We start from the raw sequence: 27,242 nt of genomic DNA on the forward strand, positions 1-27,242 counted from the left end.
CAGACCAGCAAAAGAAAACAAAGGGAGACTTTTAAGGATATCTTGCCTGCCTCATTCATCAAACTCTTCGCCCATGACGGCCGCCAGATTCCTCCTCGCGTTGGCCAACGTGTGGCCGAGGGCAACCAGCTTGGAGGACAGGGACATCAGGTTCGGGTCCGGCAGGCTCTCGACGCGGACCTTCTCCCGCACGTAGACCTCGTTGGCCTCTCCGTTGCTCGACGGCGTGCCGAGCCCGCTGAGGGGGCTGCCGCCGCCGCCGCCGCTGCTGCTGCTCTGCGGGTGCGGGGTGCCGTGCTTGTGCTTCTGGCCGCCGTCGGTAACGGTGCTATAAGCGAAGCGGAAGGGGCGGTCCATCTCGTCGTGCTCGAGGCGGCGCAGGGTGCCGAGGGCGAGGCCGAGCTTGGTGCCGAAGTGGACGGGGGTTGCGACGGGCTCGAGGGCGCGCAGCCAGAGGACGAGGCTCGACTCCTGCAGGGCGAGGTGGACGCTGACGGTGGGGCCGAGGGGCGGAGCGAAGTGGACGGGCGGGCACGAGTCGGACTGCCAGCGGGGGTCGGGCTCGTTGAGGGGCGGGCCCTTGAGGAGGAGGGAGGACTCGGCGAGGGAGGCTGCGAGGATGCGGAGCTGGGCGGCGAGCTGGGTGGCGTTGGTGGAGGGGGAGTGGGAGGGCCCGTCGGTGAGGGAGAGGAGGTCGAGGCACTCAGTGAGGTGGGTGTGGATGGTCTCGAGGGCGGCGATGTGGACTGGGTGCGAAGGGTCAATGGTCAGGGTCTGGGTCGGGAGGGTTTTGAGCTGGAGGTGGATTGTCTGGAGGGTGTCAGTTCTCGAGACCGGAGGAGAGAGAGGGAGAAGGAGAGGGGGAGCGGGCGGGCTGACCCCTTTGACTATGCGCGTGCCGACGCGGGTGACGGTCCCCTTTACGCGCTCGTTACGCTGCGTGCTCATGACGAGGGTGCTCCCCGGGTCGATGGGCGCCAGGAGGGCGTAGCAGTCCTGCAGGCCGTGGCGGATGTCCCCGAGGACGGCGTGGGTTTCGGTGACGATCCATTCCAGCTCGCGTTTCTGCGGAGGCGGCAAGACCCGGATTAGCATTGCGTCTGGGATTTTTGGTTTTCTTCGTGCTAGATAGGCTGGGATGGCCGTGGGGGAGGGGGTGCCTGCGATGAATGAATGGAGGGGGTTTGACGTACGAGTGATTCCTCCTTCTTTTGAAGCAGGTCTGCGGGGGCCAGGGGAGGCCAGATTGCTATTGACATGGTGTCTTGCTTCTGAGTAAGGGGATATCTGTCGTCTTGTGGTGTTGTTGGTGGTGGTGATTATCGTCACAGGCAGCCGCAACAGGGCGATTGTTGGTTGGTGATTAGCTCCTGGTGGACGACCGGGTTGAAGCTCAGGTCGGCATCGTCATTGGGGACCGGGGTGGGGGGGGGGTCAGTGTCCAGTCCAACAGGCAGTGTGGGGGGGTGTCGAGCTAGGCCTGTGCCCTGTAGGCTGGCTGTACGTATCCCCACTGCTGCAGTTCGCGGCGGGCGGTATCTCCACTTTATGCATCTGGACTTTTCTCGTCTGGGGGAAAAGGTTCAAAGTCGGCATTGTGAGCGTCTCATTCAAGAACCGCCATTCAAGATACTGGCAACCACACATCAAGTACAGGGATAGCTCACGCATTCGCCATACTTAGCACCCCGTATCTGAGTCATAGTTCATTCGACTTTCAGGATAGTTGCTCCCCCGACACCATTCGAAGCCACCGGGTCAATCTGGACCATCTGAGCTGAAGTCTCACGACACTCGCCGCAGACTCACCCACCACACACACACACACACACACACACACACACACGGCTGCCTATCATGGCGCCCGCCCACTCACCGGCACAAGGCCAGGCTGGCACAGACGACCCAAGGCAGAAAAAGCGATCAAGGGTGGAAAAGCTGCCTCGGCTTCCTGAAGGTAAGCCGCTCTGTCCTCCCACCAAGCCGGGCTTCGTCGACTCAACATTAACGTGACTAAACCCTCCTCTCCCAGGCTCCAAGATTCAGAAGCGCGCGCTCGCACGCCCGCAGCAGCCCGTCTCGTCCAACTCGAGGTACATCTGCGTCGGCGCAAAGTGCTCCTTCATGTCCGTCGTCTCGCGCGTCCGCGCCCAGCTCGACAGGTCGCTCAAGCACACGGCGCCGTCGACGCGTGGCCTGAACCTGAACCAGCGCATCGACCTGCTGCACCGCGACGGCGGGACCAAGGGCCGCGACGGCGAGGCCGTGGTGCTCGGGGCCGGGAGGGCCGTCGAGAGGGTCCTGGCGGTCGCCGCATGGTTCGAGGAGCAGAGCGACTGCGTCGTCGAGGTGCGGACCAAGACGGTGCGGGTCGTGGACGACGTCGTGCTTGAGGGCGAGGAGGAGGGGGGTTTCGAGGACGAGAGCCGGGTGAGGAAGGTGAGCGGGCTGGAGGCTATTGTGAGGTTGAGATGAGGCCCTGGACACGGCGTTCCGCTTGTGAGGGGTCCGTTTGCGGCTGGCGGAGGAGTGAGACCGCTAGGAGGCTGTGATATCCCATTTGAGGAGACCCAGGCGAGGCTCATGGTGAGTTCACTTGCCTGGGGACTTGGGAAAGTTATGATACCCGGCCACCAGGCCTCAATACACCAGGGGTGGAATGCGGACAGTTTTATCCCGTCATTTAAGTCTTCAACGTGCTACAATTCTTCTTCTTCTTCGTCTTCTTCGTTGTTCCTGAGCCTCAAGACAGGCATACCTAGAGATCACAGCTCACACTACCGGCTACGCAGCAACAGCTCCCCCAAATGGACGGAAAGTTTGTTCATAAGATGGCTGATATTATGGGGCATTCTTAAAGTATATCAGTGTCTCGAGAAAGTGTACTTGTCCAGAAGACAGCAAGACTGTTGATTCCAAATATCAGCTTGTAGGGCATTGAATCCAACCAATTCGTGCGAACAACCTCGGTCTATTGCCTCTATCAACATAGGGTTCTTGGTCGCATGGCACATGATCTTAGACGGAACACGCATCCTCTATTCTCCATACCAGCTTGCTGTTTTCTCTCCTCGTCTGCGGCTTCCAATGCGAGATGAGACTCACTGCACCAATCTCATTCCGAGTTAGTATGGGCCTGATCGTTTGGCGAGCCATGCCTTTGGTACGAAAACTACAAACATAGTAAGGCCCCAAGCTCGATCTATCGTATTCTTTCGGCGGGCAATGAGCCGATGAATCCAAGTCTTTGGAATCCATTGCCCACTGATGGAGGTGTTCAGTGGAGGCCCGGCCGCCGGAGTCATGTCCGAAGCCATCGGAGCATGACTTGGGGGGGCATCACGTCTCATTGGGCAGCTCCAATCGCCGCCTATTTCCCCCGAGTCAAACCATGAATTGCGGGAATTCCTGCTGTTACACTTGCAATCGCCCGGGGGGGGGGGGGACCATTTCTCTCCAGGAAACAAGGCACCCGTATCCGCAATCCCACGGGGTCATTTCCACACAGGCAAGATGATCCTTGTCGCCCCTCGACGTCGCTTCGCAGCGGTAACCACCCAGCAGGACGGACCTTGGCCGTTATCTTGACCGCTAGCGATACCGGAAATTTCGGTGTGGGGTACGGCAAGGCCGGAATCGACATCGGAAGAGATTCCTTTGAGATCGTTGGCCGGAGGAGGAGAAGAAGACGGGTCTCGGAGGATCTAAGAGAGAGAGGGGAGAAGAGGGGGGCCGTTTAAAGTCTTACTTCTCTCTTTCTCTCTCCCTTTCTCAACACTCTAGTCAACCGACTTGGAGTCATCTCTCTCTTCAACCACGGGCAGAGAAGACGACGACGACGACGATGATGACGACGATGTTATCCCAAAGCTCCATCGTCCTGGCGGCCCTCGCCCTCGCCCTCGCCGGGCCGGCCTCCGCCAGCTACGCCTTCTACGTCGGCAAGGACCTCACCGCCGACGGCAGCGTCATGGTCGGCGGCACCGGCGAGGAGGTCTCGTCCCACTGGCTGCAGCTGTTCCCGGCCCGCGACCACGCGCCCAACGCCACCATCACCGTCGGCGTCACCGACAAGGCCAGCATCCCCGGCGAGCTCTTCGCCATCCCCCAGGTCGCCCACACCTACCGCTACCTGTCCATGGAGTACTCCGACTTCGAGGGCTTCCCCGCGCCCCTGACCAACGGCGGCCTCAACGAGAACGGCGTGACCGTCCGCGACGTCTGGGCCCAGAACCGCGAGGAGCTCGTCAGCATGACGCCCACGCCCCAGCGCGGCGTCCAGTACAGCGACCTCGCGCGCATCGTCATGGAGCGCGCCCGTACGGCCCGCGAGGGCGTCGAGATCATCGGCGACCTGATGAACCGCTACGGCGAGGCCACCTACGGCGGCAACACCCACCTCGTCGCCGACAAGGACGAGGGCTGGGTCGTCTGGGAGATGGCCGGCGGCCAGAAGCTGTGGGCCGCCGAGCGCCTCGGGACGGACGAGGTCCGCGTGCTGTACCCGGGATACATCGAGGACTTCCCGACCGACTTCGCCGCCAGCCCGGACCACATGGCCTCGGACAACATCGTCTCCTTCGCCGTCGAGCAGGGGTGGTGGGACCCGGACGGCGGCGCGCCTTTCAACATCTTTGACGCGTACGGCGAGAAGGGCGACAATCTCACGGCGCGCGACGGCGGCTTCAAGTTCATGTCCCAGGCCGCGCTCGAGGAGGCCACGCGCGCCATGGCGCCCCTGACCGAGGAGAAGCTCATGGAGCGCGTGCGCGACCGCCGCATCGCCGACGACGAGGCCGGCTACGGCCAGGTCGTCAGCCTCAAGGCGGGCGTCGACGCCGACCTCCTGCGCGTGTGGAACGCCCCGGCCACCTCCGTCTCGTCGCCCTTCGTGCCGTGGTGGCTCGGCGTCGGCGGCGTGCCCCCGGAGTTCGGCGAGCACCGCTACCTCACCACCGGCGCCTCCGCCAGCTTCCTGAACCCGGACTACCAGCTCCAGGAGGCGAGCGTCTTCGCCGGCCGCGTCTTCAAGCGCGTGCTCTACTACATGTGCTCCGCGCCGGACGCCTACCTCCCCGTCGTCACGCAGATGCTCACGGGCTTCGAGAACCAGAGCCGGAGCGACATCGACTGGGTCGAGACGGGCGCGAGGGTCCTCATCGAGAACGGCGAGCGCGAGGCCGCGCGGTCCCTGCTCACGTACTACTCCCACAGCCGGGCCGCCAAGGCGCTCGACCTCGGCAGGACCATCAACGACGCGCTCGACGGGCACGTCAAGCTGACGGGCCAGTGGCGCAGCCCCGTGGGGAGCGAGATCAACGACGCCGGCGAGGGCGCCGAGACGGTCAACTGCCTGGTCGGCTATGACCCGGACCAGCCGAGCTGGAGGCAGCCCGCGCAACCCACCAAGCGCAGGAGGACTATGAGGAGCAAGATGGTTGTCCAGCGCAGGAGGGGCTAGGTCATTGTGGAACGATCATGGAACTAAACGGGAGGCCTTCCTTGCCTTGCTGCAGTTGTTCAGAATAGGGGATGGATAGTTGTAATCGTTGATGGCGTATCTGGGCAGGACATCATCAGATGGCTTAAACATCTCACAAGTTATACAACTCGATTTGGGATATATGCCATTTTGTTTTTCTAGGTATTTCCAAATAGTGATAAACAAGAATCTCTCAATCGCCACACACAGTAATGCTCAACCACCCCCCCCCCCCCCCCCCCACCGATCAGTCCTTCATCATCTTCTCGACCCTCCTCCCGACAGTCGCGCTCCATACGTCGACCTTCCTACACCACCAGTCCGACAGGTACAGCGAGACGCCCAGCAAGACGACCCAGCCCACCACGAAGCCGGTGTTGCGGCCGAGGCGCTCGAACAGGCGCGGCATGATCCAGAAGCCCAGGCTGTGCAGGACGGGCCCGTGGACGAGGTAGAAGGAGAAGCTGACCCGGCCGAGGTACTGCGCCGCCCGCCCCTCGAGCGCGCCGCGGAGGGTCGGGCTGTGCAGCACGCAGGGGAGCAGCAGCAGCGCGCCCGCCGCCTGGTAGAACATCCAGCCGGACAGCGGCGCGTAGTACCGCGGCACGAGCGAGGAGAGGACGACGAAGCCCGGCGTCCACTCGGCGCCGGCGTCCGGGTACGAGAGGAGGTAGAGCGCGACGACGAGCGCCGCCCAGCGGGTGGTCCGCGAGCCGAGCGCCGACTGGCCCAGGCCGGCGCGGTGACGGCTCTTTTTGCTGCTCGTCGCCGGTGGCAACAGGCCCCCTCCTCCTCCTCCGCCTCCTCCTGCTCCACCGCCGTTACTGTCGGCCCGCCTGATGTCCGCCTCGGAAAGCAGCACGCCTCCCATGAAGGTGGCCATGTCCCAGCGGCCCAGGACGAGGCTGTACGCCGAGAGGAGGGCGCCGACGCGGAAGCGCCACTTGGCCCGCAGGGCGGCGGTGGCCAGGAGGAAGAGGTAGATGAACATGGAGCCGCGCAGCTCCATGGGGATCGTGAAGGTGTGCGGGTCGTAGCGGGTGTGGTAGTGGCCGAAGTTGAAGGGGTTCGCCCACTCAACGTAGGCCCGCGTGAAGTTCTTCAGGGCGTACGTCATGTTGTCGTGGATGAAGGGGTGCTCTTCCCACGAGCCGCCGAGCTGCACCCACGTGAAGTTCGTGGGGCTGCGCGTGGCGTTCGCCCGGCCGTTGGCGTCGTCGTCGTCGTCGTCGCCTGAGAGGGCCGCAGCGGGCCTCATATGCAGGTGGAGGAGGTCGTGGTAGGACGGCTTGGGCTTCTCGGCCTTGGCCTTGGCCTTGTCCCCCTCGTGACTGGTGGTGGTGGTGGTGGTGGTGTCCTCCATCGTGACGTTGATCATCGTCCCGTTCAGCCCTCTTGCCCTGGTCTCGTTCGCCGCCTTGGCCTTGGCCTCGATGTCGTCGGCCAGCATGTACAGCATCGCCGGCATGAACAGCTGCGACGTGGCGTTCAGGCAGAGCGTGCTCGTCTCGTTGGTCGTGACGTTGCCCAGGAAGGCCGGGGTCTGCAGCCTCAGGTAGTCGGCGACGCCGGAGGCTCCCTTGACGGCGCGTGTGCCGTTGACGCACCGCGTGCCGTTCACGTTGAGCTGGGCCACCGTCACCGTGCCGTTGATATACCTTGAGTCGGGTCCCTTGTAGATGTCGTCCTCGGATCGGAAGGCGCCCATCTGGGCGAGCAGCGCCACTAGGAACATGCTGATGGTGGGAGGGATGTACAGGCGGAACACGCGGCGGAAGACGGACGACGCGAGGCCCTGGTAGGCGGCCTCGAGACGGCGCTCGTGGATGGCCCGCAGGATGTGCCGACACAGGACGTAGCCCGAGATGGCGAAGAAGATGGCGACCATCGGGCGTCCGCGTTGCAGGAGGCAGAGGATGGGCAGGGATGACCGCTCAAAGTACGGCTCGGGCGACCCGGGGGGCATGGCGCCGTAGCCGAGCATGATGGCCGGCGTCCACGGCCACAGGAAGTGGTAGTTGAAGACGAGGAGGCAGGCCACCCCGCGGAGGCCGTCGAGGCACCTGATCTTATCCGCGGCACCCCCCCTCGACGTCTTCTCGTCCGTCCCTCCTTCGCGCTCCTTTGTTGACCGGGCCGGCATGTCCAGCTGTCCGTCCTGGCCCCGCGTGGACTCTTCCCACATGGTGCCTCTCTGTCTTGCCCGGCTGCTGCGGGCGAACATGCGGGTAGGAAAAGGATACACTCCCGTGTTTTTATGTTCCGCGTCTACAACGAGTGTGGGGATGAACGAAGATACGGCGCTGGGGCTGCTGCGGCGGCCGGCATCTGAAGTGTGAGGCTCAGCGGACCGGGCAGTGATAAGTGTATATACACGTCAAATGGGAATGAGAACAGCCGAAATAAAGGTCCAGTCGGTACACTCGGGAACGTTTGGAGCGAGAGAAAAGACGGACGAAAAGGGAGAAGCGCCCTTCAGGAGTTCCTAAATACGACCTGGCCGCGACCGCGAGCGACGATCCCGGGACATCCCCTGTCGAGGTTATGTCATTTAATCAAGACAAAGCTTCTGCGAAACCCCTGAGTTAGGGGACCCCCCCTCCCCATCATCGCCCATCTTGTTCTTCTCTCAACTTACCTGGAGGAGGGGCGATGACCCATAAATACTGCAATGCCGCTGTTTATTTTGTTCAATGAGCGTTCGCATATGAGGATTGTCTGGCCACTTTTGCTCGTCCCATAAAACCATTTTGTGCCCTCCCCCCGGCCGGGTTTTTCGTGGATACATACGATCCGGGCTGGCTGTCTGGGCCGCCGGGGACGTCATACAACGCGTGTAATCCGTTGCGTAGCCTCTCGAGAGACCAAGCAGGCTCTTCGGACGGCCTATGCTGCGGGTTTCCGGTTTATATGTGCGTACAGAGTCGGCATCCTATTTGTATCCGATTGTATCCGAGGATGACATGTCGGTTTTTGAGTTAGAGCCTTTCGTCCTGTCTGCGCAATTTGTCCATGCTGTTGCAGCGTGGCCTTTTCTTGGAAGAAAAGCTCCAGACCCACTTTCAACTATCATGGAACTTTGGACTTTCAACTCTGAACTGGAGTGCTGTCCTGAAGGCGACGTCTGGAGGAACTGTCGAGCGATTGGCAGTCTCGGTCTCGTAACCTTGATCATGAGTCAGGCTCCAAAGTCCGTCCGTCGTACGGGGAATACCCAAGAGCCTGAAGTGGTCCGAACTTGCACAGTTCGGCCATCATGCACAATGGAGGTTTGCTGATCATCGATGCGGAACAGTTGATCAAGTGTACGATGTATGGTCAAAGCTGTTGAGAGCGAGCTACAACGCGACCAGCTGACAGCCTGACGCAGCCGTCAGCGATCGTGTCGATACCATCCTTTCATGAGGCAGCGGCAGAAGAGGGAAGACTTGTTGTCCATGTGGATGAGAGGCGGTGCAGTTGGCACTGGGTTTCACATGGCTCGCGCTGAGACCGCCCCCCCCATGTTGACTGCCGACTTTCCGCCGTGCCTATGGGGTAATATAGTCGTAAGATCCAGTCGATCAAGCAGAGCCTCCAGTCGACAATGTGCCAAACCCTCATCCTGGCAGACTTCAAAACGCAAAAGTCAAACCCCATCATTTCAGCTTGAAGACCCTCGGTATGTCCGGGCTGCTCACCTTGGGAAAGGAAACAGCTGTTCGGACTCAGTTGGCAGACTTGGTTCATCCGTATCCCAATATCGACTCTGCATCAATCGGCAAGATCCTTTTCGCGGCGTCTTGACTGTGATCTTTGACACATGGGCTATAGGTGAGGCTTCCTGGGGGTCCAGGGAGGCGCAAAATGCATTCGCACAACTACCCTCTTGCTGCTTGTCCGAGATCTCGGGACATCGCGGCGAGGCAGGGTTGGTTGTGTCGGATGCAGTAGTACAATTGACAGGGATATCCTAGGCGACTGAAGCGCATTGCAAGGATGGGTGAGGCCTGTCTTGACAGCGGGCGTGATTCTCCCATTGAATCTCAACCTACATCGTAGTGTTGATACAACCATATGAAAATATGGTTTTCTTTTTGCAAAAGCTAGGGAGACATGCAAGTAGTTGCGGAGTTGATGGCGAAAGTTTCAAACGTCCACCAAAACGTTGTTCTTTTTGTCACTGTACCAAGGTTTTTCTCTGCCCTCTACCCCGAGGCAGTCTCGTATTTAGTCAGGCCAGTGTGATGAATGATCAGAAAATCGAAGAAACATGAGACAAATCTAAAGAGTTTAAGGTACGACGAATAAGAGTGCAAGCATTAGTAGAAGTCTTTTTTGGTGCCGTCATTAAGTGAAGCAGCCGATTTGAATATTCAAACTCGGGCAAGGTTCACGCTACCGGCCATTGAACCTAAAGGAAAAGTAAGACTGGCAAGTCGACTCAACGGGCCAGTCGAAGTCATGACTCGTCCTTCACGTTGAAGTTCCTTTTCCACGCTTAGAGTCAGAAGGACATTAGCAGTGCCTCTAGTTTCACGATGCAACCAACTTCGGCACTCTAGTTACACATTGACGCCCCCCTGGACGGTGTGAAAATGCTGTTCTCAACAGCTATGTTCAGGATAATGTCATAGCAGGTTCCTGTTGCACTTACATAGTTGGTGTGAAGCGTTTCTGGAACTAGGCCAGCTATATCACGTGAGCCGATGTCAATGAGAACAATGAGGCTTATGATAGTCTTCCTATAAACTCAACGAACGGTGATTGTCAGGTGCCCACTAACCCTAGTTCCACGTTCTATTACACCGAGACTATGTTGGAAAGCCCAGATGTCGCAAGGCGTGCTACACTAGAGGTGCTTCAAACGCACGGAATAGTGTACGATCTCGTCCCAACAGAGCCCGGTTGGCAAATACCGAGGAGCGTTCTCCTGAAGCGGTTTCTGAGACCCCGGAACATCAGAGCTCAGCCGTCTTGGCTCCCTTGATATTCTGCTTGCCGCCATCCTTACTGTTGTCGGTTTCGGTGAAGCGAGACTTGTGAGGGGTCTGCTCGTCTGCCGACGCGTGACCAGAAGCCGATCCGTCCGTCGACTTTTCTTTGCTGCTGGCCCATTGCTTGAAGGCGCCATATCCAGACTGGACAGCCGAGACACCACCACCTGCCTGCACCACCCCGTTGACGACCGCCGCTCCGTATCCGCCCATCCCGGCGCTCTGGAGTGTGGCAAAGAGGCCACCCGCCGCGACATTTCCGATTCCCGCTTGAGCCGCAGCAGCAGCCGAGCCTGTTGTAAGAAGGATAATTCAGATTCATTGCTGTCTTATGGTACTCGATATTGATCATTTGCAAGTGGACTACGTACCGGCAGCAATGCCTTGTGCTCCAAAACCCGCCATGCCTAACAGAGGAGCCGAGACCAAGGCGGGAGCGCCTATGACAGCAACACCGACGGCGAGGCCTGCCGCCTGACCAGGGTTCTCAGACGCCCAAGATTTGGCCTGGGATTGCGGATGCACCGTCAGCATTCGGTCTCTTTGGTTCGGTCGTCGAGCTCGCTCGTTACCTTTTTATACGCCCATCCGTAGCCATTGCCAGCATTGCCGTTACCATCGCCACCCGAGGCGCGTCGCTTCTCATTTCCCGGCAGGAGGTCTGGAAGAAGAGGCAGCGTCTCCACGAGCTTCTCCGGCTCGGAGGAAGGCTTGTTGTCGCCACTCATCGTGAGCTGTTGGCGATTCTGGTCTGTCTTGACGTACGAAGTTGTAGACTGCTCGTTGAGGGTTTGTTTAATGGGAAGTAAAAAGAGACTTGGGAACTCGACGATGACTTACGTTGCTTTTGTACCAAACACGCAAAGAGTCTGGTGGCTGTGGACAAAACAGACTCAAGCAGTCGAGAGTGGCAGGATGTAAAAGACAAAGAAAAGGAGAGAGAGAAAGAGAGAACCCGAGAGAGAAGCTGCCAGTGTCCTGAGTGTATTGTATTTTCACTCAGAAAAAGTTGACGAGGGGCCTCTAACGTATTCCACATGTCTGAACTACTTACTACACCCAACTTTAGGCTGCACCAGGCCTTTCCAGTCTGGCCCAGCCACACACTACTGGATTTCATTCCTTGCCGTGATTCGTGGGTTGGTTGGGCTTCCTGTTTTTTGGCCATGGGTGTGGCCGTCCAGTATCTGTTCCTATTCGTCCTCGTCTTCCTGGCGGTTAGCCGTTCATCCAACTCCCATCCAAGGTAGACATCTAGACAACGCTCATTCCAACAGTTTCTGCCTGGCTTCTTCTCTTCCTTCTTCAACATACACGAACTTGACGTTCCAGCCGTTTCTCTTCTTGTTACCCCTCGACTTACCCCCAGTCAAGACCTGGCGTGTCTAAACTTGCAGAATGGCTGCAACAACCCAGTCCAGCCATACCAGCACCGACTCCTCCTCCAATCCCGCCGAGTCTGCAGCCTCTCAACATGTCTGGAGTTTCCAGCCACCGCGGTTCGAGCCAATTCAGTACATCCCGAAGAGAGATGAGGACCAGATCCGCGGATTTGCAGTACTCGAGGCCAGCGCCGTCGCCCACGAACCGCTTGACAACGGCGGCAACCACTGGACGTTCTACCTCACCGTCGCCCCAAACCCCCTCGATCTTGGAGACCGGCGCCTGGTGCAATTCGACTCGACACCCAGCGGAACACCCTCCGGTGGCGGAGGCAGCGGTTCCAAAGCAAACGTCGTCATCAGCCTCCTCGAGGATCGGGAGTTCAGCCGGGCTCAGTGCATCTGCCGACTAAAGACCCGGGATTCTCTCACGGTCGGCGATTTTGTCGACGCCATCACCGATCACGGGAGGGAAAAGTATGACTTTGACGACCGCGGGCGCGGCTGTAAGAAGTGGACGGCCGACCAGATGGATTTGCTCTTGGAAGTCGGAATCTTCGTCCAGGAGGAAGACGTCGCGAATGCCAAGAAGGACATGATGTTCCAATGGGACGGGTTCCGGCGGTCTGGCGATCATTCTGAGTGGGCTGTTGGGGTCTACTACCAGTGAGCTGCTGATGGGATTGGGCGTGCGATTGCAAAAATTCATCAAAGGTTTCAAAGCTGTAAGCCATGTCGACGGCACTTCCTTAGATACATACGCCGGAACAGGGGAAAGCAAAGCATGTAGACTTTTATATACTTCTGCCCAAGATGTAACAAATCGTGATGATCTCACTTGTCGGCTTGCTGCATGCGAGTAAACCCCGCATCGTCGCGCAGACATGGCCTACATGCACGCCGCTGACCCGTCTATTGCAAGTGACTTTCATTTCGGAGCTGGCAGAGTTCCAAACCCCCAAGTTCTCAGTATTCATTCTCTATCTGTACCTATTCGTTAGTTTTAGGATTCCGGGGTCAATGGCTTCCTGTTGAGAACTTCTGGGTAACGAGAAGTCAGCCCTCTCGGAATCCTAGAAAGGTCAATTGAGTGATGTTTCCTTGATGTCCTTTCAATTGAGATTCTAGGCATAGAAAACTGTAGAATCCAGGACCATGATTGTCCATGAGTGTCCATGGCATTCTAGAAACACAGGCTAGGGACACCTCATCAGGGCCATTACTTCGCGCCAAACCACTAATTCACCAACCACGCCTGGGAAACTGGGCTGAACTCGCGTCGTGCTACCTGAGGAGGAGGAGGGGAGGGGTGTGTTATACACGGTTCTGTGAGACGTCAAACAGCTGCTTCGCCTGCTTCTTCAAGAACTGCCAATACATTAAGCAAACACGGGTAAGCCCTGGAGGCCGCTCTCTCATGAGACTGAATGCTTTATAGATGCCCAATCCATCCCATCTCATCTGCCTCTGCTCACAGTCCTCCCAGTTGCCAATACATTCGCATGGCGGTGGCCAACACACAGTGAGTGCGTTATGCTAACACTCTACCATAAAAGCATCGAGAAGCCCCCTAAAAGGCTTCCAAGGGGTAGTCAGACACAGGAAGTGTGGCTGAGTGGTCATGGATAAGGACCACCTATCCCCATTACTAAATCCGAAGACAGAAATCAGTTCTCGGACTCCTGAGCCCCTGAACACGTAAAGTCGGATTTCCAGAACTCGACAAATGTAGTCGGTAGGTAGTCTGTCTAATACCCGCTTCAAGCCTTCAAAGTTTGATAGCCGCTATCTTTCCATACATAACCTGGACATCCGTCTTTCCTTCTCGTGGTTTCAGTAGCCTCATCAACTACCGCAATACAACCTACTTCAAGGCTTGCTGTTAGAGAAACACCGCTTCTCAGTAGCGCCTTCTTTCTCTATCTACACTGCCACTGAATAGCAAACAAGAAGAGTCCTCATTCCGTCTCATCTCAACGTCCGTTCTTCATCCCATCCATATCGCCGGTTGCTACCCAGAAGCAGCATCTACCCTCCCCACGTGATTGCAAGTAGTCCAGTGGCTTGAAAATTACGAGGAGCAAAAAGCAGCCGCCTTTCTTTTCTGTAGTCTGTAACCTTTTCCCTCTTCTTGTCTCGTGGACCCCTTTCACAGTCAATCTGGTCGAAACTCCACCACTCCAGAGCATCAAACACTTGAGTTTATGTCCATAAACCAAGCCAGCGTTGACCGCCGGCCCCTCTTCCAACATCGGATCCCCCGTCTCGAAGCCAAGATTACCGGAAAGCAGCCAGGTTACCTCCCTCAACTACGCAGCCGTCAGCAGGTCTGATTGCAGAGTCTTTTACTTCTCGTCCCAACCTTCATCTTGGGTAAGTCCTCCTCCCCCTTCTCCTTTCATCCGTTCCCTTCCCCTCCCTCTCCCAATGAAGCAAGCCTCTTGGCCCAAGGGGAACCTGACCATGGAGTTCCACACACACACACCCTCCACCATCTCTGAATCGCCCACCATCTCTGAATCGTCCACATGCTATGAATCGTCCATGAGGAAGCCGTATTTGCGGCCTAATTAGGCCGTTCAAGCCGGCGCCCTCTCATTGTACCAATGTACCTACTTCCCTAGACTATAAAAGACCCATCCTCCCCCCCCTTTCTTCCCAGACTTTCCCTCCCTAACTCTTCATCCACAGAAAAAGCATTGCAAATCACGCCAGATACCAAAGACCCAAGACCAAGAACTCTCAAGATCCTTTTTGTTGAAACTTCACAAAGAAGACAAGAAAAGGCCCATACCCTACCTACACACTCAAAGCAGCTTTCATCAACAAGCTGCCAAACTTTTGCGCCCCTCAGCCCCCCCTAGCCAGCAACATCATTCCACACCAGGATACCACCCAAAGTTTGCCTGTCCATCAATCATCATGGCCTCGAAGATCCCTAACCCGCTCGTCGCCGTGGCTAGCATGACCGACCTCGATCAGACTGAGATTTGCCAGCTCAAGCAGGCCCTGGCGCAGGTCCAGGCCAAGATCGAGGTCCTCGAGGGCCTCAGAGACCTCGAAGCGACCGAGGTCGCCCTCCTCCGGGCCCAGGTCGACGAGCTGACCAGGCTCGCCGAGGCCCTCCGCGAGAGAAATCGCCATCTCGAGGGGGAACTCGCGCGTCTCCGCGACGAGGCGCAGCAGCTCGAGGAGGCCCTGGGGCACGCCTGCTTCAGCGAGCCCGAGCCCGAGCTGGAGACCGAGCCCGAGCTCGAGCTCGACGACGTCGACTACGACTGCGAGTTCGACGGCGAGTGCTCCACCCCGGCCTCGCCCGTCGACGACGAGGACGTCACTCTCGACCTCTACGGCTTGGACATCGACGACGACGCTAAGGACGGCGGCCTCGCTGTCTCGGACGGCGGAATCGATGGGTACGCCTCACGCAGCAGATTCAATGGATACGCCTCGAAAGATTCCGGATTTGCCTAGACAGCCTCTTTGCGAGTCGAGTGTGGTTGGCATGGCTGCGACGGGCATCCTTGAAGAGGGCGACCGTGGCCGCGTAAAGTGATAAGGGGTGATTTATGGCTCGAGTCGATGTGGCTTGATAGTCCGAGCAGGCATCTCCAACCAGTAAAGGACGGGTTTATGGAGTCCTAGTGCGAGAGATTTTGAATTTTTGAAATGGCGTGCAAATGGACGGTGCCACGAGGCGAAATCTGAACAGAGAGCCTCGTGGGCTGAGTTGACGAAGAGGGGCATCTCTACGTTGTGACATTGACCATCGAAGGGATTTTTTACTATCGAGCATGGCATAGCGTAGAACGACATAGCATAGCCATAGTACAATATACGAAATGAGTTGATAAGTTCCCAGAGAAAATCCCCGTTATACACCTTCGTCCTCGACTCCAGAGATTCTCGTCCCCCATGTCTTCACTTGCCTTCCCCAATCTCTCTCTACACCCCCAAGTGCCGTTACCTCCCGGGTCCAACCCCCCCCTGACGCCCATCGTGGTGCCCGTACCCCTCGTCCCCAAGCGCGGGACTCACATCCCCCGCTCTCGGGCTCTGCGTGACCTCGCTGTCCATCTCCACCGACGACCCGCCATACCGCGGGCTGCTCGGCATCTCGCTTGCGTTCCCCGGAACCTCGAGCTCCGCGGCGTAGGCGTGCGCCGGGTGGACGTGATGGACCGGCGAAGTCGGCGAGTCCAGGATCCCGGGCTTCGGCTCGGGCGACGAGTACGGCGTATATCCCGGCAGCTCGGAGAAGGCGCTCTGGCGCGAGGCCTGCACGGCCTCTGCGGCCTCGCGCTCCCTCCTCTTCTTCCGGTTCCGCCTCAGAACGAAGAAGACCCCGAGCCCGACGAGGGCTACCAGGCCCAGCACGCCGCCGACGACGCCGCCCGCGATGGCACCCGTGGACGGGCCGTCGTCCTCTTTGGGGGCCAGCGTCGCCGTCGCTGTAGCGCTCGGCTCGACCACGAGGGTGTATCCGGGCGTATATTTCGGGCGGATGAGGGATGGGTCGAAGATGTACTGCAGGTAGACATCGCTCCAGGCCCTCGGGGCGCGGAGGTTTGCGCCGCCGGACGCGGTGCCCCCGACGGCGGCGACGACCTGGGACGGCACGGGGGCGAGCCTCTGGGCGGCGCGGGCGTCGTAGCGGCCCGTGTAGTTCTGGGTGGCGAGGGAGAAGACCTCGACGGGCATGTGGTCGGCGCAGGTGTTGACGTTGCCGCCGGAGCCGTCGTTGCGGGTCTGCATGCCACCGACGAGCAGCAGGTTCTCGCCGACGGCGTGGCAGGTGTGGCCGTACATGCCGTCGGCGCGGGTGTGGACGAGGATCCAGCTGAAGGTGGGCAGGGTCAGGACCCAGACCTCCTCCGAGGTGATGGCGGTGGCGTAGTTCTCGACGCCGGCGATCATGTAGATGTTGTAGGAGGAGGCGTCGGCGGCGGGGACGACCACGGCGCAGATGTCGGAGCGACCGGCGGGGATGTCGGGGAGGCCGAAAGTCTCCTGGCGGAACCAGAAGCCCGTCTCAATGTCGTAGATGTCGACGAAGGAGAGGTTGATCTGGTGGTGTTAGTGCTTGTGTATGTGTTTTTGTGTCTGAGAGAGAGAGAGAGAGAGATAGAGAGAGAGAGGGAGGCCTACATTGACGTTCCCCGCGTTCGCGTTCTGCACACGGACGCCGTACGGGGTAGGGTCGCGAGTGGCCTGACCGCCAATGTTGACGATGATGCCCTTTTCGCCGACCGGCACGTGGACCATGGCGCCGTTCATGCGCGGGCCGACGTAGGTTGGGACCGAAATGTTGGCGAGCCTCGGCCGAGAGCGGTCCGCCGTGTCGAGCTCGAGCATTCCCTCGATGACTTGAGAAACAGATCAGCCGCAGTGTCACAAAAGGAGGCCAGGATTTGCGAGGCATGTCAGACCCGTTGACTTACATCGAAAGTCGGACGACGCGCCGTAGGCAGCATTCGCGGGACTGGACCGCCGCTGCGTGTACCCTTCAAAGATGTAGCTCCTGTTCAGCGCCGGTGCGTCGCAAAAGGCGGCCGCGCCGGGCCTGTCGACGATGCCGCCGTTGTTCGAGACGTCCCACCCATCCGCGCGGGACCACTGCTCGGTGTCGATGTCGAACTCCCAGACGGCGGGCTCGGGGATATCCCTGTCGGCGATGTAGGCCGGGTTCTCGTCGCTGTTGAAGGAGAACCAGCCGCCGAGCTGGTAGATCTTGCGGGTCGAGGCCGAGTACCATAGAGCGTGCTCGATGAGTCCGTTGGGGACGCCGGGAGCTTTGAAAACGGACGTGTAGGGGCTGGACTCTTGGTTTGTGAAGTTGCTGGAGAGGTCTAGAACCAAGAGCTGGGTGTCTGGGGGGAGTCGGACATGTTAGTTTGTGGGATGATCGGCAAGCTTGAGGGAAAACTTGCGCATCCCCGGGCCATAGTCCTTGGCCTCGGTGTTGTAAAAGGTCTTGCCGTTCCGCGGGACGTAGGTGTTGCCGCCGTCGATGTAAATCTTGCCGTCGGCGTAGACACCTGGGAATGCCGTAAGAATTATGTGTATCAAGGAGGATTTGGGTATGACCTACTGGCATGCCTCCAGATCCGGCAAAAGTGCTGGGACAGGTCGTAGACGCTGCTGTTGACGGTGGGCGCCGGGACGGACGTCGGAGCGGAGAAGACGGACGAGGTAAGGACGCCGGTACCGATGGCTGAAGTCGAGCTCGAGAACTGTCTCTCATCCAAGACGGCCACAGCGACGGCAGGCCCCGATGCGACCGCAAGTAGCGAAACAAGAACCGAGATTCTCATAATGAGCAGCAGCTTTTGAAACGGAAAAGAAGAAAGCTAACGGGGAAAGGCCAGAACTGCGGCCAGCCAGAGCGAGGAGGGGAAGTGAACGGGTATTTGCAGGACCGGCGGTGGCGGCGCTGGGATCCCAACTGCAGGTAAAGAGGCTTCTCGGCCCCCTTCAGGTCATTGTTGGCGAGCAAGCAAGCACAAGAGACGGGAGGGGGCGAGGATATGCGGCGCCCGTCGCCGAAGGTTGCCTGGATCGCCATGAAGGTCTGCAGGCTTGAAGGCGGGTTTTGATAGACCCAACGAGGGGGGGCTTGAGATATGAACAGAGAAGAGAGCCAGAGAACGACACATTTCAAGCCTCAACATGCTTGTTTCGGCCGGTCTGGCCGACGATCGAATGAGAGACCATCAAGGACGCAGAAGGGGATGCGGCTGCCATTGGGCCGGCGCCGGTGATGGGGTGACGGGGTCGCGACGCCCATTTGTCGGTGGTGGTGGGACGAAGAACGGCCCCCAGCGTGCGAGTTCTTGTGGTAGAGACTACATGCAAGAAGCCAGAGCCTGCTTGCTTAGTCTCGAGCTGACGGCGGGCAGACAGCCTGTTTGGGAAGTCGGCTGTCTCTGGTAGGACGCTACAGAACTATTGCGTTCGAAGCGAGAAGGAAGACCATCGTCCGTGAGGCGTGTGTGTGCGTGTGTGTGTGTGTCTGTTGTATAACATGGTGTAGAGACAAGGCTGGCGGTGTTTCTCAATTAGGTCGGCTCGTGATGGTTGAGAATGCTGGGACTGCTTGCTGTGAAACAAAGTCGCAAGACGTTAGCGACCGGCTTATTGAAAGCGCCCAGTGCTCTTATTCAAGGTGTGAGTGAGGTTAGAGGTGCCAGTCCAGCTCAGTCAGACTCTTCAGCAACGTCGAGCTGCTTAGTTAATTAGTTCTCGTTTTTTCCACCTCTCACTGTTTCTCTCACTCATCAGTCGCTCTCTCACTCACCCGTCCACTCACCTCCTCACTCATTTTCTCACCTCCTCACTCACCGAGGTGAAGAAACCCAAACCAACAAGTCCCCCCCCCAAAATCCTATTTGCTGAAACCTTCATACCAACTCCTTCATTACACACTACACCCCGGCCGATTCACCGCCCAAATACAACATGCGCAAGTTTTCCTCCCCGCGTTTTCCGCCCCGCGCCAATCACGTCCCTTCGCCCGCCGGTCCGTCTCGCGCTGGCGTCCTGAAACCTGCTCACCTCCATGCCGTTTTGGGACTCGACTCGCTCGCGGCGGCAGGTCACAGGGCTGTTGCTTGTCATGTGCGACGATGCAGCGCGATAAAGCTCCCCCCCTGTTTGAGGTGTCGAGCCGATAAGAAGGGGCCGGTCGTCCCTCGAATGCTGGACTGACCGGCCTCTTCATCTTGTGTTGGGTACCAGAGAGATAGATTTCTGAACAATTGCGAACCAATACCATCTGCCTACTTCGTCTGTCAGTTCATAGAACAGCCAACATGCCAGCCATTCTCTTCAACCAGTTCGTAACCCTGTCTCTCTCTCGTCTAGACAACCAAACCCTCTCCGTCTAACACTTTCTCCAGGACTCCCTCGGTCGAGCCCCAACACAGCTCCAAGCCAACAATATCCCTCGCAACACAGTCGCAGACTGCATCATCCCAAGATCTGCCATCCGCCGCCGACTGCGCTGCCCACCTCCACCTCCTCGAGGCCTTCGTTACCCTCAATGAGACCATCCAAGACCTCGCCGTTGACGCCGGCCTCAGCCCCGATCGCGCGTGGGGCTCCTTCTGCAACCGCGCCGTCGCCCGCTTCGAAGAATGGAGCGCCCGGGGTCCGGCCGACCGGATGACGATGCCCCCCGTCGACGTGCTCATGGCGTGGCATGCTCTGATGCTGCACCCCAAGGCCTATGCGCGCTTCGTCGAGCTCGGCGGCAAGTTGGGCCTCGACGGCATGGACTGGTCTAGGATCGTGAGTGTTTTTTTTTTCTCTCTCCCCCCTCTATCTCTCTGTCTCCCCTTCTGTGAATACCCGTGCTGACAGCCACCAGTCGACCTCAGCCGTCCCCGACGTCGATATCGACTCCCTCACGTCAGCCCACACCGGCATCTTCACCCTCCGCTCCTCGGCCGGCACCCCTCTCTTCACCTACCCCCTCGCCGCTGCCATCCGCCGCCAAGTCTCCTTTTCCTTGAAGATGACCCGCCACGCCTGGCTGCGCAGCCCTTCGCTCGCCTCGACCCTCGGCCGCGCCCGCGCCCGCTACGCCCGCTTCTTCCGCCTCATTGCCGCCCACCCGCGCACCGCCATGGTGCCCACCCTCGACGTCGACCTTGTCTGGCACACTCACCAGCTCGCGCCCGCCCGGTACCTCGCTCACTCGAAGCGCGTCGTCGGCCGGCTCGTCGACCACGACGACGAGATCGAGGACGCGACGCTCGGTGCGCTGTCGGCCGACATGCAGACACTCTGGGCCGACGCCTTCGGCGAGGCATACCACGTGTGCCTGTGCTGGGCGTGCGAGGGCGGGCGCGCAGGCGTCGACGCTGGGGTCGTTGCGGAGGCGCTGCGGGGCGAGCTGCCGTGCGCCGACCTCGCGTTCCCGAGGTGCGATGATTGCGGCGCGCACCCCGAGAGCTGCTGTCCCGAGGTCGAGGGCGCCGCCGGGTGCGGGAGCGGGTGCGGCGGTGGGTGCGGAGGGGAGGGCGGATGCGGGAGCTGCGGTGCGATGAGGTGAGGGCCAGTCAGTCACCATGGTAGACACTAGACCGCATTGCGAACCAAAGACTAGAAATAATACCCATGATCGTTCACCTATCTATCTACTTACTATACATACCATCCATTTATTTCATCCATTCATGTCTGTCTATCTTTTTACCTTCCTGTCTGTGTCTTTCTTTCTTTATCTTCCTATAATCCGCAGTGTTAGTGCCGATAATAGAAGATCGGCAAAAGAACAAAAGAAATGCCTCGTGGCGGAATCGAACCGCCGATCTTCTCATGACACTAGAGTACTAGTGAGACGCTATACCACTTAGCCAACAAGGCGTGTTGTGTTATTGGTTGTTGAAGGTATGGAGTGATTTGTCATCCATGTAGAGAAGATGTCATGTTCGGGCAAGCCACGGGCATAATGTTTATCCAGCATGCCGCTCGTCCTGCACAAGTCCCTGCATTAACTATCAAACCACATCTATTTATTCAAGATAACCTGCACTCCATATTGCACTCCTCTAGGATATCCCCTCCCCCCCTCCTATAAACAAGCCAAGATGTCAGGTCGTATTCCCACATTTTCCAAAACTCTATTATAGCTGTGCAACAGTCATCAAAGTCATCAATAAGGGGTCCCCGACACCGTCTGCCCAATGGCCACCGCAGAAAATGTCAGCACGGTGGCCTCGAGGCCCGCGGTCGACCCGCAGGAACAAGGGATGAACAGATGCCAGGGCCCTTATACCCCGGGGCACGTCGACCGAGAAGCCTTTTTCTTCGCTCCTTTTGGGAGCAACGCCGTCCGTTGTTTCCATACTTGACCGGGTCTCTTGCCTGTGCGGTGAGTGGGATGCGTGGGAGAGTCCGCCTCTCCCGGCTTCCTTCGCGGAATTGCCGCGTCTTCGGGGCCGCCGCCGTGGGTATTGTTTTAGGACAATGCGAAGAAAACCCCCCCTCCTCATTTTTCTTCCCCCGCAGACCTAACCCTGTGTATCGTATGTTTGTTTATAGATTGTAGTTGAGAAGATTGTATAAAGAAGTCGGTCGTTGTCCCCTCGTTCGAAGTGTAAACTCGCTCCTCGCCTCTTACTCTTTCTCTCCTCATCCTAATCCTCGTCCTCCTGCTCCGGACCAGTTTCGTTATAAACAGACAGCCATAGTAAGGCCATCACTCTCCGGTTGAACACCGCCAACACAACATCCACAACTCGTTCCGCAACCTTTCATCCTACCAACCTACTCCTCCCCAAGGAAAGGGAAAAACTCACCAAGATGCGCGCTTCCACAGCCCTCGCGGCAACCGTTGCCATGTCCGCCAACGCCGCCGCCGCCACCGAGATCGCCGCCCACCCGTGGCTCGCCCCCGACGCCTCGGCCGTCCGCTCGCCCTGCCCGATGCTCAACTCGCTCGCCAACCACGGCTACCTCGCGCGCGACGGCCGGGCCATCAGCATGGCGGACCTCATCTCGGGCCTGGGCTCGGCGCTGCACTTCAACGAGAGCCTCGTGCGCACGCTCGGCACCCCCGCGTTCGCCACGTCGACGACGGGCGACCCGACCACCTTCAACCTCGACGACATCGCCAAGCACAACGTCATCGAGCACGACGGCAGCCTCTCGCGCGCCGACTTCGCCGTCACCGGCGACGCAAAGACCTTCAACCAGACCGTCTGGGCCGAGACCAGGGGCTACCTCGAGGCCGGCGCCGCGGCGTCGGCGGCGGCCAAGGTCGACACCCAGACCATGGCGGCGGCGCGCAGCAAGCGCATCGCCACGGCGCAGGCCACGAACCCGTCGTTCGGGCTGACGTCGAGCCAGGTCACCGTGTCGCTGGGCGAGTCGGCCGTGATCCTCGGCACCATCGGGCAGAGCTTCAGCGAGCCCGCGGCGCCGGTCGAGTGGCTGAGGGTCGTCTTCGAGCAGGAGCGCCTGCCGTTCGCCGAGGGATGGACCACGTCCGAGACGGAGATCACGACGGCGCAGGTCCTGAGCCTGTCGCAGCGCATCGCCACCAGCGGCAGCAGCTAGATTGCCTGGAAAATATTATCATAATAGAAAATAATTTTGTGTGAGCCCCCCTTTAAGTACCTTACTCGAGGAGAGCAGAGCAGAGTAGTGTCACCGCCGTCAGTCCCTAATCCCGGGAGTCGTGACTTGTCGGGATGGGGCCTTCCGTAGTGGGAGAAAGACTCTGTTCTTGCCGCCCAGGCATTGAATTGAGCCCACGCTAGAGAAGTGGATGTGATGTGATGTTGTGTCGCATGACGAGACCCATATCGAGAACTCCCAGCACTATGAGCATTCATGCGCCATCCGTTAGAGGCCACACCAGCTAAAGACTTGCTCAACTGCGCTTGTTCTGTACAGACTGGAGGGACTTTGACTGACATGTCGTCTGCTAGAGGTTGGGGATCATCGCTGATGGAGTCAATGTGAAAGCGTCCAGCCAACTCCAACCAAAATCGTGTAGCGGACTCAGTCAAGCCAAGAGTGCGATGTCCGACAATCGGACGTGGGGAGACATCGCCATGGCGGCGCAAGGACCGACCAAGGCAGAGAGATCATCGTCATCGTCCCAACACGGCCGCAAAGAAGCCAGCCCGCCGGTGTTTGAGAATGGGGGGAAACCCCAGAGAAACAAAAACAAAATAAAATTGGGGAACCACGCAATAGGTTGTGTCCAGCCTGAACACGCGGGGCTTTTCCTCCGAGGAGCCTTGCGGCCATCGAAAGAAAGTGTGGCCAAGCGTGGCCGCTGCGGGAATCGGGGGGGGACGGGGCGCCGATCGGCGTTCCGGATGTGGGCGGGAGGCCATCATTTTCCCCACACCATGACGTTGGGTCTTGGGGGGGATGAGCTCAGAGCCGCCCAGAGCTGAGCTTCCAACTGAGTTTCGAGGGGAGCTTGGAGGCAAAACGCTATCCATCCGTGTACGAACATGTGACGTCAAACCGGTCGCCCTTCTTGGGGGACTCGTTGCCTGCTTAAAAAGAGGCTCTTTCAGCCGCTTGGATGTCGTTTCGGCCTACACTATCAACACAACTACAAACACTCCATCTACATTATCTTACAGCCTCCTACGAGACTCAACCTCATCACTACCAACGTAATCAACTCAAACCACCACAAACCACTCATCATGCCTCGCGACGGATCTGGAGCCTCTGACAACGCCGTTGAGGCCGGCCACAACATCGTCCACGGCGCTGGCGAGGTCAAGGTTAGTCAGCCCATGACCCCCCAAGCTCCAAGCTCCAAATTCTAAGCCTTCAAATACTAACACCGCAACCTTAGGATTCCCACGTTGACCGCGCCGACAAGACGGCGCCCCTGCCCGAGGGCGAGAAGGGTCTCGCCATCGACGGCCTGAACGCCAGCGGTGGGCAGAGCCAAGGCCTCGCCCAGGGTCCCAACGTTGGCCAGGGCGGCAGAAGCAACTGAAAATGCACTTGCGAGGACACGGACGGGCATATGTGCCATGGGGAACAGGGAGAGAGGAAGATATTGGACCACCCAGCGCAGCTGATGCGCAAAAGAACGGTGGTGATTACGAACAGGTAGTCTAATGAGACATGAATAAATCGTCAAAAAATAACACAACATGACCCATTTGCCTTTCTGTGACGTATTTGAATGATGGGAGTTTGTACCAGATCCCATCTCATCCATGAAATGCTGAAGAAGCACAGACATGGCTTTTCAAAGCCCCCCTTGCCATCGGTACCCTGCCCAACTCCGCCATGACTCTAACAGAAAGCTCCTGGCTGCCGGACCGGCGATATGGCCAAGGAACGGATATATCCCGAGCAAGGCACACACTTGCATCGTCAGCTAACCTCCACCGCAACACACACACAGCCCATATGAAGGGATAGGTGACGGGCACTCACGGCGGGTAACAGAATCCCACGACATCCATGAGCAGGCCAGGAAGAGGCAGGTCCGCGGGAACTCCAGGACTCCGCACGCCACGAGGACGAGTGCGAGGACTTGGTCCCCTCTCGGGCTGCTGCTGTTCATGGTGGTGTGGTATGGCGACGTATGGCCCTGTGATGCGGGCGATAGTAACTGTTTTTCCTCTCCGAGAGTTGGTTGGCCGTTACAAAAACAAAGTCCGACTTCCTTGGGGGGTAAACGACAACAAGCAGAGATGGATGGAGAGAGGAGCAAGCGAGTGGCGACCTCTGACGGAAATATAACCCCAATCTTGGGACGACAAACTCAAAAGATAGCCAGCGCCCATATGTCTCACTCGAAGCCCGTCAAATCCCAATGAGCTTCCTCAAGACGCTGACGCAGCATTCCTTTGTCTGCAAAAGGCTAACAGGCACCAGAGGACGGGTGTGTACTGTACTTGCAACATGCGACGAAACTCCAATTCGTGAGGACCTCCAGTCGTCCCTATTCTATGCCCATAGTACCGGGCTCGCGGGTTGTTGCAGGGACATGGCAAAAAGAAAAGGCCACCCCCCCTCCTCCCACCCTTGATTTCTTTTTTATCTATCCCGCCTTCATCATCATATCAAGGAAAACGCAAGCAAACATCATCCCAAAACTAGACAGACACCCGCCCGCGCGCACACACACACCCCTCTCTCATGCCTCAAAGACCAAGACGACACCGTCGTCGCCCGCGGTGACGACCCTCTCCCCCGTCTCGCCCTGCACGAAACCCAGCACGCCGCCGCCCTCGCCGTCGCCGCGGTGTCCCCTCCACTCCTTCACCAGGCCGGCGTCCTGCGCGCGCAGGTCCCACCGCCTCACGACGCCGTCCATGCCGCACGTCGTCAGCAGCCACGTGTCCCGGACGAACTCGACCTTGACGACGCTGAACTCCTCGTGCGCGCCGGGAAGACTCCTCCGCACGGCGAAGCGCCGGCCCGCGTCGAACACGGTCACGCTCCCGTCCACGGACCCGGCCGCCAGCAGCGTCGACACCTGGCCCGGGCCGCCGCCCATCGCCGTCGTGAAGCTCAGCGTCTCGATGCTGTCCGCCGCCGTCTGCAGCGCCGCGAGGATCTGCCCGCCCGCCGCCACGTCCGCGCCCGTCTTGCTCTTGCCGCCCCGGCCCGGCTGCGCGCTGCTCGCGAGCCTCGGCAGGCTGACGATGCGGATGGCGCCGCCCGCGCCGCCGACGGCGACGAGGGCGCCCTTGGGGTCGACGGCGACGCTGTACAGCCCGCCCTCGACCTCGAAGCGCTGGTCGTCGCCCGTCAGGGCCACCGTCGTCTGGCCGTTGCTGTCGACGAGGCCCTTGGCCGCCGCCTCGCCCCAGACGTCCCACACGTACAGGCTCGAGTCCTCGGCGACGGTGCACAGCAGGTTGCCGTCGGGCGTCCAGGCACCGGCGGTGACGGGCGCCTGGTGCAGCCAGTAGGTCTGGACGAGCTGCAGGGCGTTGGCCGGGTTGCCTCCCGGCGCGTTGGCGACGTCGATGGTGTAGACCCAGACCGAGTTGTCGCTGGCGCCGAGGGCGATGGTGTTGGGGTAGCGCGGCGAGGGGCAGGGGGCGATCCAGTTGATCTCGGGCACCTCCTGGGCCTCGGCGATGAACTTGATCTGCACGGAGGCGGCCTCGGCGGTCGGTGAGTTGACGCGCATGGCGTGGACGCGCAGGCGGCCGTCCATGCCGCCGGTGACGAGGAAGTCGCCGTGCGGCTGGGTGAAGGCGATGGCATTGATCGAGTCGGTGTGGCCGTCGATGGCGTAGATGCTCTCGAGACCGGTGCTCTGCTGCTGCGAGTTGTCACCCGAGTAGGAAGCGGGCAGGACGGGACGCGAGGCGGCGGCGGCGGTGGACAAGAGGTAGCCCTTGCCGGGGGCGTCGTCGGTGTCGCCCTCAGAGCCGCCGGTGGCAATCAGGGTCGGGTGGACGGGGTGCTGGGCGATGGCGAAGACGGAGTCCTTGTGGAGGTCGAAGTAGGCGATCGAGTCGTTCTGGAGGTTAATCTCCTCGTTGCCGTCGTTTTCGTCGTCCGAGTCCATCGGCATGTCCTCGTCGTCGACGTTGACCTCCTCGCCGACCTCGTCGGCCTCGAGCATCTCGGGCTCCGACTCATGGCCGTCATCGTGGGGGATGTTTGCGTTGTTGTCCTTGGGGGCGGACATTTTCGACTGTTGTCTGTGGGTTTATGTAGATACGGGTTTTTTTTTGTCTTTGATTTTGATCGTCTTTGTTTCTCCTCCGAGTCGTCTTTTGCGCAGGTGGTTTCGCACTTCTTCGGGTGATGCGCCTGCTGGGTTTGTCCTTTGTCCGAGATGGTTCGGTTCGTTTGAGTGACGTCGCAAAGAGACCGCTGGGTATCGCTTCGTATTATGTATCAGCAGAAGCAAAGGCCGAAGCAGAGAGAGCAAGGTTGAATGCT

At 59.1% G+C, this 27,242-nt stretch overlaps 12 protein-coding genes across 12 annotated transcripts; 8 read left to right on the forward strand and 4 right to left on the reverse strand.

Annotated features, from left to right (window-relative positions):
• Positions 1-51: 51 nt before the first annotated feature.
• Positions 52-1,259, reverse strand: CH63R_07046 (37s ribosomal protein rsm22; the record flags this gene model as incomplete). Its single annotated transcript, XM_018302021.1, has 3 exons — positions 52-276; positions 952-1,065; positions 1,194-1,259. 3 exons carry the CDS (start codon positions 1,257-1,259, stop codon positions 52-54), a joined length of 405 nt encoding a protein of 134 aa, XP_018156799.1.
• Positions 1,260-1,857: 598 nt separating this feature from the next.
• On the forward strand, positions 1,858-2,475 carry CH63R_07047 (uncharacterized protein; the record flags this gene model as incomplete). The annotated part of the gene is made up of 2 exons (XM_018302022.1): positions 1,858-1,957; positions 2,033-2,475. 2 exons carry the CDS (start codon positions 1,858-1,860, stop codon positions 2,473-2,475), a joined length of 543 nt encoding a protein of 180 aa, XP_018156800.1.
• Positions 2,476-3,856: 1,381 nt separating this feature from the next.
• On the forward strand, positions 3,857-5,461 carry CH63R_07048 (Dipeptidase domain-containing protein; the record flags this gene model as incomplete). The annotated part of the gene is made up of 1 exon (XM_018302023.1): positions 3,857-5,461. One exon carries the CDS (start codon positions 3,857-3,859, stop codon positions 5,459-5,461), a length of 1,605 nt encoding a protein of 534 aa, XP_018156801.1.
• Positions 5,462-5,729: 268 nt separating this feature from the next.
• On the reverse strand, positions 5,730-7,667 carry CH63R_07049 (Hard surface induced protein; the record flags this gene model as incomplete). Its single annotated transcript, XM_018302024.1, has 1 exon — positions 5,730-7,667. One exon carries the CDS (start codon positions 7,665-7,667, stop codon positions 5,730-5,732), a length of 1,938 nt encoding a protein of 645 aa, XP_018156802.1.
• Positions 7,668-10,422: 2,755 nt separating this feature from the next.
• CH63R_07050 (uncharacterized protein) lies at positions 10,423-11,186 on the reverse strand (the record flags this gene model as incomplete). The annotated part of the gene is made up of 3 exons (XM_018302025.1): positions 10,423-10,751; positions 10,830-10,965; positions 11,031-11,186. 3 exons carry the CDS (start codon positions 11,184-11,186, stop codon positions 10,423-10,425), a joined length of 621 nt encoding a protein of 206 aa, XP_018156803.1.
• Positions 11,187-11,856: 670 nt separating this feature from the next.
• Positions 11,857-12,510, forward strand: CH63R_07051 (uncharacterized protein; the record flags this gene model as incomplete). Its single annotated transcript, XM_018302026.1, has 1 exon — positions 11,857-12,510. One exon carries the CDS (start codon positions 11,857-11,859, stop codon positions 12,508-12,510), a length of 654 nt encoding a protein of 217 aa, XP_018156804.1.
• A 2,252-nt stretch (positions 12,511-14,762) lies between these two features.
• On the forward strand, positions 14,763-15,314 carry CH63R_07052 (uncharacterized protein; the record flags this gene model as incomplete). Its single annotated transcript, XM_018302027.1, has 1 exon — positions 14,763-15,314. One exon carries the CDS (start codon positions 14,763-14,765, stop codon positions 15,312-15,314), a length of 552 nt encoding a protein of 183 aa, XP_018156805.1.
• A 489-nt stretch (positions 15,315-15,803) lies between these two features.
• CH63R_07053 (Cell wall anchored) lies at positions 15,804-18,154 on the reverse strand (the record flags this gene model as incomplete). Its single annotated transcript, XM_018302028.1, has 5 exons — positions 15,804-16,907; positions 16,989-17,206; positions 17,282-17,710; positions 17,771-17,878; positions 17,932-18,154. 5 exons carry the CDS (start codon positions 18,152-18,154, stop codon positions 15,804-15,806), a joined length of 2,082 nt encoding a protein of 693 aa, XP_018156806.1.
• Positions 18,155-19,651: 1,497 nt separating this feature from the next.
• Positions 19,652-20,895, forward strand: CH63R_07054 (Chloroperoxidase; the record flags this gene model as incomplete). The annotated part of the gene is made up of 3 exons (XM_018302029.1): positions 19,652-19,674; positions 19,739-20,129; positions 20,209-20,895. 3 exons carry the CDS (start codon positions 19,652-19,654, stop codon positions 20,893-20,895), a joined length of 1,101 nt encoding a protein of 366 aa, XP_018156807.1.
• Positions 20,896-22,148: 1,253 nt separating this feature from the next.
• Positions 22,149-22,904, forward strand: CH63R_07055 (Chloroperoxidase; the record flags this gene model as incomplete). The annotated part of the gene is made up of 1 exon (XM_018302030.1): positions 22,149-22,904. One exon carries the CDS (start codon positions 22,149-22,151, stop codon positions 22,902-22,904), a length of 756 nt encoding a protein of 251 aa, XP_018156808.1.
• A 1,112-nt stretch (positions 22,905-24,016) lies between these two features.
• Positions 24,017-24,318, forward strand: CH63R_07056 (uncharacterized protein; the record flags this gene model as incomplete). The annotated part of the gene is made up of 2 exons (XM_018302031.1): positions 24,017-24,097; positions 24,172-24,318. 2 exons carry the CDS (start codon positions 24,017-24,019, stop codon positions 24,316-24,318), a joined length of 228 nt encoding a protein of 75 aa, XP_018156809.1.
• Positions 24,319-25,285: 967 nt separating this feature from the next.
• Positions 25,286-26,254, forward strand: CH63R_07057 (uncharacterized protein; the record flags this gene model as incomplete). Its single annotated transcript, XM_018302032.1, has 1 exon — positions 25,286-26,254. One exon carries the CDS (start codon positions 25,286-25,288, stop codon positions 26,252-26,254), a length of 969 nt encoding a protein of 322 aa, XP_018156810.1.
• Between the last annotated feature and the right edge of the window lie 988 nt (positions 26,255-27,242).

The sequence above is a fragment of the Colletotrichum higginsianum genome, chromosome 5 (assembly GCF_001672515.1).
Source record: "Colletotrichum higginsianum IMI 349063 chromosome 5, whole genome shotgun sequence".
In the NCBI taxonomy this organism is placed as follows: domain Eukaryota; kingdom Fungi; phylum Ascomycota; class Sordariomycetes; order Glomerellales; family Glomerellaceae; genus Colletotrichum; species Colletotrichum higginsianum.